General features: G+C 34.4%; 2 protein-coding genes across 2 annotated transcripts; both read left to right on the top strand.

The window, feature by feature from the left end:
* The first annotated feature begins 1,207 nt into the window (after positions 1 to 1,207).
* Positions 1,208 to 4,171, top strand: LOC104957618 (uncharacterized). The gene is made up of 5 exons (XM_010785262.1): positions 1,208 to 1,318; positions 1,967 to 2,257; positions 2,898 to 3,155; positions 3,320 to 3,465; positions 3,677 to 4,171. Exons 1-5 carry the CDS (start codon positions 1,210 to 1,212, stop codon positions 4,028 to 4,030), a joined length of 1,158 nt encoding a protein of 385 aa, XP_010783564.1. The 5' UTR covers positions 1,208 to 1,209; the 3' UTR covers positions 4,031 to 4,171.
* Positions 4,172 to 5,348: 1,177 nt separating this feature from the next.
* LOC104957619 (Fc receptor-like protein 4) lies at positions 5,349 to 7,873 on the top strand (the record flags this gene model as incomplete). The annotated part of the gene is made up of 6 exons (XM_010785263.1): positions 5,349 to 5,718; positions 5,836 to 5,868; positions 6,039 to 6,299; positions 6,825 to 7,076; positions 7,436 to 7,690; positions 7,830 to 7,873. Coding segments are annotated over exons 1-6 (882 nt in total), but the record flags the coding sequence as incomplete, so codon positions are not given.
* Between the last annotated feature and the right edge of the window lie 3 nt (positions 7,874 to 7,876).

A 7,876-nucleotide genomic window follows, 5' to 3' on the forward strand; every position in this document is an offset into this window, starting at 1 on the left:
ATAATCGGGGTTAAAACATTATTATTAGCTAATTTTCTTGATTTCTTTATTCAAGGTCTGAAACCACAGCAAATGTTTTGGCCTTTGACACGTTTTCAGATGAAAATACATTTTATTCTACACCTTTCTTTTTATTTGGGAAGACCTTCAGCAGTTTAGAATATAAAACAAATATTCAATGTATTAAAACAAATCTAGTTCCTGTTTGAATTGCCGGCAAAAACAAATGATACTATAAAAGACTAAAGAGTATTTTATTTGATGAAGTGAGCTTCGTTGGCATGTGAAACTGAATTTATTGCTAAAAGTTGTATTAAACGCAAAAATATTTTGTAAAAATAATAATTGTAAGTAGTTGAACTTTACATTGGTTCCAGGCCTATAGCAAAACAATTAGATGTAGCAAAAACATTTAAGAAAAAAGTAAATTCCGGACCCACAAAATAATCTTTTAAACATTTGGTTGTTTGATTTTGTATGCCAGACTGCAGTGGTTTAAAGTGACTACCGGTAAGTATATTTACTCAATTACTGTACCTAAGTACAATTTCAAGGGACTTGTACTGTACTTGAGTATTTCAGTGTTTTGATACTAAATTCACAAGCTACCCTGCAGTGTACAAAGTAATTAAAACTAGCTACACATTTTCCAGCTTTGATAAACAGATTAATGCATATATAATTTTTATCAAAACATATTATATATTCTTATTCTGAAATGAGCCAATCTGCATAATGAGTACTTATACTTTTGGGACTTTAAGTATATTTTGATTTATACTATTACTTGACTAGCATTTTCAATACCCAACTTGTAGTTGTAACAGAGTATGCTTACACTCTCACTTCTTCTTTTCTTAAGTACAACATCTGTGCATTTTTTCGACCTTTGCTAGATTGTTAGGTTTCATTATTTTTTGTCTATAAACCCACACACGTTTTGGCCCAATAGGGTTTTGACTATTTCACATTTTTGATGTGTGTTGATAGTGAGGTTCATTTGTTTTACCTTTTGGTGAAGTTTATTGATATGTTTGAGTTATAATAATGCTGTCTCTGGGTTAGTTTATTTAAAGGATAATAAATTACTAGGCCTGAATTAAGGTTTTTAAGTTATTTTGCCTCATCTGTTTCAATCACATGTATTCAAAGTAGGTTGCTGGTTACCATTTCCTGCTGTTCTTCTGCCAACATTGCTCTGCTGCGTTCATGGTCTGTGCACTTTGTCTGCAACCGTCAAAGGTTTCGCTAACGTTAACATTTCCTGTCGAGAAGATTAAAATGTTTCTGCTTCTGAGTTTTACCTGGATTATTGCAGGTAAGACAAATACAATTTTTTTTTTATTACTATTTACAAGTTAGGGTTACACATTTTAACAATTTTAATGGGATTTTATCATGAAACATGCTTTAACGCCGTGTTAAAAAGCGTAACATCTTATTTAACATATGCAGACTTTAGTGTCTTTTTTAATTAATGTAGGAAATATATTACATTTTGACAGTTCATAAAGCTTCTGTTTCTGATGTTGTTTAAATTAAAGCTTCGCCATTTTCTATAGGATTTTAAAGATACATTATTCTTTAAAAATTGACTTCTGCTGGCATTTTACAGCCTAAAGTGTCCACCAGAGTATTGTAGATAATGGCACTTCCTGAAATGTAAATGTTTTGGTATCTTGAAAGCAAAATTGATTAACAACAGCATCTTTATTAGTCTCTAAGCTCAGTTAAAGAAATATTTAGTATTCTCCTTAACATTTAAATCAATCATAATTGCCTTAACATTAGTATTTCTCATGCAAAATAAAGTCTCACCATGTTACATGATCAGATTTTATTTTACTTTATGCTTATGTATCTATGTTTATTTTAGGTCACATTATTGCTGCATAAAATCTTTTTTTAGGTATTTGGCTCTAATGACATTTAAGAAAATGTATTTTTATTTAATGTTTCCTTTCAGGGATTACAGCGGAGATCCGGCCAGCGATGCACTACCGCGTGAAAAACAGCTCAATATGTCTACACATAAAATCATCAGGATATCAAAAAGAGGAGTGGCTTTTTGAAAAGGAGCTTATTGTTTTAAGTAAAAACATCACCCCCATGTACAAGGACAAAGTGTATTATAATCCAACAAACTCCTCCTTGTGTATCACCAAGCTCAATGAGACAGACAGCGGCACCTATACCTTTTCTTTCATTAATTCAGTTTTGAATAGAAAAACTGAGACCCACAAACTGATTGTTGAAGGTAAGTTCTTAATATTTAGTTGACTTTAGTTGGTTATATGGGCTTTACATTTCATTATTTAACATTACAATACGCCTCTTAAGGATACATTTGTGTCTTCAAGACTGGCTTTAAGACTTTTTTTGAACCATCTACGACAAAAACAACATATTTTTATCACCCGCCCCTTTTTAAAATACATTGACCTTTTTGTCTTTGTGGTTTAAAAAAAGTCTACAGTCCAGTTAACAAATAAATATCAAATGAAGATCCAAGTAAAACTATCTATATCACCATTTTTGCATCCTTTTGCCTTTGTACATCCCTGTTTATTGTAAAAGAATACTTTCACATACTCTATAAGGAGTTGTATTTCCCCCCCTTATTTAAGCCACTTTGGTTGTATAGGTTTTCGGTCTTATCTTTAAAATGTCTTATGGAAAGCTTGGGTCACGAAAGCTTGCCAATATCAGCACTAGAAAAAGCTGGAGCATTGTAGATGAATAGAGTGGACAGGTATTACATTTATATATTATGTCAAAAAAAAACAATGCAATTTTATATCGATATTCTCTTTAGTAAATTTGCACTTCATATTGTGAACATTGTGTTGCGATTCTTACTACCAACAACTGATCTAATGCCTTTTAATTTTTTCCAGAAACTGTTCCCAGGCCTTTCATTAGGAGTTCCCCGCTGCACTTTAACCTGTCTGCTGACTCCTGCAACATCACAGTCAACTGCTCCGTCCAGGGTGACTGGGTATGTTCTGTGTGTGACGACAACAGTTGTATAACATCTCAGAGAGCATTATTCAGCAAGGTCAACATCACCATCTTCCTCCACAACAGAGTTATTGTATGCAGTGTCAACAACAACGTCAGCAAGAGCAATGTTTCTGAAAGCATGGAGGGAATGTGTAAGTATTTTGTGATTCTTAATTTGTTAATCACACACTTTGAATCCAGAAAATATGTATGCAGGTCTTTCTTTCTATGACATTTTTGAACCACCACCTCATCCATTTAATACCTCAGTCGTTGCAGGTATTATCTGTTAAAATGTGTTTTTATGTCTTTCCAGGCTTTGGAAAATCTAATCCTGAACCTGAAGTGACATCAAAACTACACATTGTAATACTTATATGTATTGCATTGTGTGTATCCCTCTGTGCCTTTGCTGTCTGTGTGGCTAAAAGGCTCTTTCAAACAGAATGTATTCAAAAACAGGTAAGATAGATTTACTTATTTATCTGGGGATGTAAGAATATTGTTTATTCCATTTGAATCCAATGTTTTCAGGTCAATGTCACTAAAACCTTTCTCTAGATTTCTCAAGATCTAGAGTTTTGAGACGCTAGGAGGTGTTTATCTTAGTATGCTACATATTGATTTTGCAATACAAAAAAACACATTTTACTGCATTTTCTTTTTGTCACAGACATCTCCTGCTCGGATAATACAAAGCCAGCCATCGGAGGAACAGCCAAACTCTGTGCAGAGAGTCTCTTCCTCTACTTCCAGTCAAGCCTGTTATGAAAACGTGGATGATGCATTGCCCTGTCAGACGAGCAGCCCAAACATCAGCCCAAGAGAGGAGCTGGGATCTAAGCGGGAAGTGGATACAGTCTACAGTGTTTTAGAGAGACACAATACAACATCCCATCAAGGCAAAAGCATTGAAGAAACTATAGGACATCAGGCAAAACATGAGGCAACAACTTCACAGGAGCAACCTTCGCAAGTCGACACGGTGTACAGTTTGTTGCAGAAGAAAACAAATGTGAAGTCATAGCACCACCAATAGGTCAGACAAGATTTTCAGAATACCTAAAAACTGGAGGATAGATCTTTTGTACAGTGTGTTTGATTCCTTTCAGAGCATTATGTTAAGCCTTTTGTTTTTGTTTTTAATAAAAAAAGCTACCTTAAATTACATTTTGTTATTTATTCAATAATACAAATGATTCTATTGAAACGAATATTAAAGGTGGGGTATGTCATTTATTTCAGAAACACTTTTTGTCATATTCCTTGGAATGCTCTTAACATCCCGATAGCAATGAATATATTAAATGCGTTGACAATAAATCCATAAAAAAATGTCATCTGTGGAAGCCGTAGCGCTGTAAAAAGCACGACCAATCATCTGAGCCGGCCCGGCTAAAGTAACTGGATGGGCCTACCTGCCTGTCAGCCTTCCACCTGTGCACAAACTTATCTCGTGCCCTCATTGGTCATGTGCGCGTTCGTGTGTGTTGGAGGAAGGGCTTTATAAGGAGGTGGCAGATTTTTCAAATTCTAGCGCACTCGAGCTGGTTTCTCCAAAATTACATACCCCACCTTTAACTGAAAACATACTGGAATTTCTCATGTGTTTGTCACAAATATTTACAGAAGCACAAGTAGTATGTTTGTAACATGCTTGTCGTTCAAACAAAGCATTAAATCCTGATAAATAAAAAAAAAAAGCAAATATTTGATTTCGAACACACTTCAAAAGGACCTCAATACAAAGCAGTGAACCGTAGCTCTTTGGGTATTAGAAGTGAAAAATGGTAACTAAATCCCTATTTTGATTTTAAATGTTATGTATTTTCTTTTAGGACTTAACTTTGAGCATGTTAAGTAATTTCAGAAGTTGAATACACAGTACAGGGATCCTACATTGTTCAATTGACTGATACTGTTCACCTCCTTAGCTTTGCACTGCTGCCTGGGTGGGGTGAAGACATTAAATTAAATACTAAAGCTTTACATTTTGACTTCTCACTGTTTTTGGCTACATTAATCCCTGGATTACAACATTTAAAATACACAACTAGTCTTTTGGTATTTATTTAATTTGATCATTTTCGTCGGCTTTTTAAAACTGTTGTGATCCAATTCGCACCTAGAATAAAAATATTTTCCATATCCAAATTATGGCTTTGTTACTTATGACCCCTTAAAGTAGATCTATCTCTAGAGGAGGGGGCATGACTTTGGCTCTTTACACTCACATCTGGAAAGAGACTAGGAGAATTTCTCCTAGAGATGTAAAAAATATGTGATTGGAAAAATGTTCTTTTTGGTGAGAAAGCTCATGGATTATAAAGTGAGTAGGACAATTTATCTATACTTACTTTCTGTGTACTTATATTTAGTGTAAAACATTGTACTACAACATTATTTGTTACATGTCTGATTCAGATCATGTGGCTCGAACCTTGTTGTACATTTGGTGATATTAGAGCCGCTCTGTTTTGTTAGCTTTGTCTAAAAGGGAAGGAAACCCAGGCCGTGTAAAGAAGATAAAAAACAACTTCCTTTTCCAAAATGTCATTGCATTTGTTTCTCTGTAGTTCCTGATTCCTCTTCATGCTGCAGTTTCAATCATTCTATTTACACAAAGTAGAAGAATTTCTCATGAACAGTGGAACAGATTCTCAGTGTTGGATGTGAAGATGGGACACACTTTGCTCTCTCTACTGGGGTTTTTCTGTGAGTACTTTTACAGTTTTAATTTCCATTGTTACATCTTTATAAATGCCTGAGGTTATGATATGTTTGATTTCTTTAATTTTAATAATGTCTGATGTAGTTTCAAACTTATTTTAGTGCTGAGTTTACTTTACCGTGGACAAGCTCAAGGTAATTATACCATTTTCTTTCTTGTTGTTTACCAAATAAAGTAAAATCTACCTATGTCACTCTCCAAACAACATCCTCTTTTTTTGTGTGTTCCGTTTTATCAATGTATTATAAATGTTTTGACAAAAAGAAAATACATTTTACTTCATGTATCTTGTGATGGTTTCTAGATGCTGTGCTGACCATTGAGCCAAACTGGACAACTTTTTTTTCTGGACAGTCTGTTACCTTCAAGTGTGACATTACAGGAGGCAAAGACAGCGACTGGTATTACTCAATCCACAACCAGCATGGAGAAGTTTTCTCTCCCAGCAATCAAAACTTCAGAACATTACAACCTCTAACTTCAGGCTACAGTGGTGAATACCAGTGCTTGTTTCAGAACGGGGGATCAACAAAAATAAGCAATAAAATCTATCTAACTGTATCAGGTAAGTTATCAAAGTAATACCACCATGACCAAGTTCATTAAAACAATTTATTTTAATTAAGGAGCCATGTTAATACGAACACACAGTTTGGACAAGTTCTAATATATAATCTGTAAATTATTTTAATGTTTTAACGTTTGAAGAGCTCCACTGACGCTGTATAGGCAGGTGAAGTATACTATAAAATCCTGTGCTTTGTGTTTTCGCAAATTCAAGAGTATTAAAATAAGAAACAAAATACTTCTTACAAAACTCAGCTTCTTACATCAAAGTATTTACATTAAGATAATACTATACCAAGAAACTTATACTTTTGTTAATTGTGACAAATTATGAAGAAAGACCAATATATTCGAGAAATTAATCCGACTTAATGTGCTTAACACTATTCAAAGGGTGCGGGTAAAAATGTATTCCTTTTTCATGAAATGTGAAAATGTATTCTTAATAACTGGAAGTATTTCTTTGTACTAATGTATTAATTGAGCTGTTTTACTAAAACAAGTAACCATTTGTGTGACACAGACAGAATCGTGATCCTGGAAAGTCCTGCATCCACTTTGTTTGAAGGAGAATCAGTGACTCTGCTCTGTCGGCATCGTATTCAGAGAGAGGAGAATGCTGCCTTCTACAGAGACGGATCATTAATCACAACGGACAGAAACCACCAGTCACCATTAATGACAAAAAACACCGTTCAAGTGATGTCAGACGGGAGCTCTTACAGTTGTAAATTTGGCGATGAAGAATCTGAACTGATAAAACTGAAAACTGAACGTAAGTAGTTTTCATACCTAAAAGCTTCAGACATTTAGTAATCCCAAAATGAAACATAATTATATTTTCTGCCTAATCTTAGAAACACAGGACAATGAACAAAGAAAAAAAAGGCTTTTTAAATGTTCACCCCGTTTTATGGCCGTTTCTACTCAAGGTTAACCTACTACTTCAGTGGTTATAAATAGAAATATAAGCATACTTATTTCTCTATATTTTCACTATAACATACAGTGATTTAATATTACTAAGAGTGCTGGATAAGTTATACATTTGTATTATTTGACAAGCTAGGCTTATTTAAAGGGACAATAACTAACATTTTGTAAACATTTGTACCTGTATTCTACATTAAACAGCAAAACCAAAGGCCCAGTTGAGAGACATATTTCCAGGAGGGGGCAATGTGACTCTAACTTGCTCTGTAGGACCATCATCAGCTTCTGGTTGGAGATACTTCTGGTACAAAAAAGGGAAAACCTCTGAACCCCTGAAGACACAAGATGTTGTTTTCCTCACAAATGACCGAATCAGTGTCTCACGAGGAGGCGTCTACTGGTGCAGAGGAGGAAGAGGAAACCCTGTTTACTACACAGAGTACAGCGATGCAGTCGGTAATTAAACATTTAATATTATGTCTTCAAGAAAATATAAATTATAATATTTGAAAGTAAGGATTAAGAAGGTTGCTAACAAATGTATATTTGTTTGATTTTTTTTATATTTAGTATTTTGTGCTTCTTCCTCTAACAGTCACAAACAGGGCTGTTGTGACCCTGCGACCCAACTGGCCTGAGATA

Source organism: Notothenia coriiceps, unplaced genomic scaffold (assembly GCF_000735185.1).
Source record: "Notothenia coriiceps isolate Sejong01 unplaced genomic scaffold, NC01 NC01_scaffold00027472, whole genome shotgun sequence".
Lineage (NCBI taxonomy): Eukaryota > Metazoa > Chordata > Actinopteri > Perciformes > Nototheniidae > Notothenia > Notothenia coriiceps.

Coding starts and splice junctions, on each gene's coding strand:
- LOC104957618 (XM_010785262.1), top strand. CDS start 1,210: ATGGTCTGTGCACTTTGTCTGCAACCGTCAAAGGTTTCGCTAACGTTA. Junction 3,156..3,319: donor TGAAAGCATGGAGGGAATGT/GTAAGTATTTTG, acceptor ATGTCTTTCCAG/GCTTTGGAAAATCTAATCCT. Junction 3,466..3,676: donor CAGAATGTATTCAAAAACAG/GTAAGATAGATT, acceptor TTTTTGTCACAG/ACATCTCCTGCTCGGATAAT.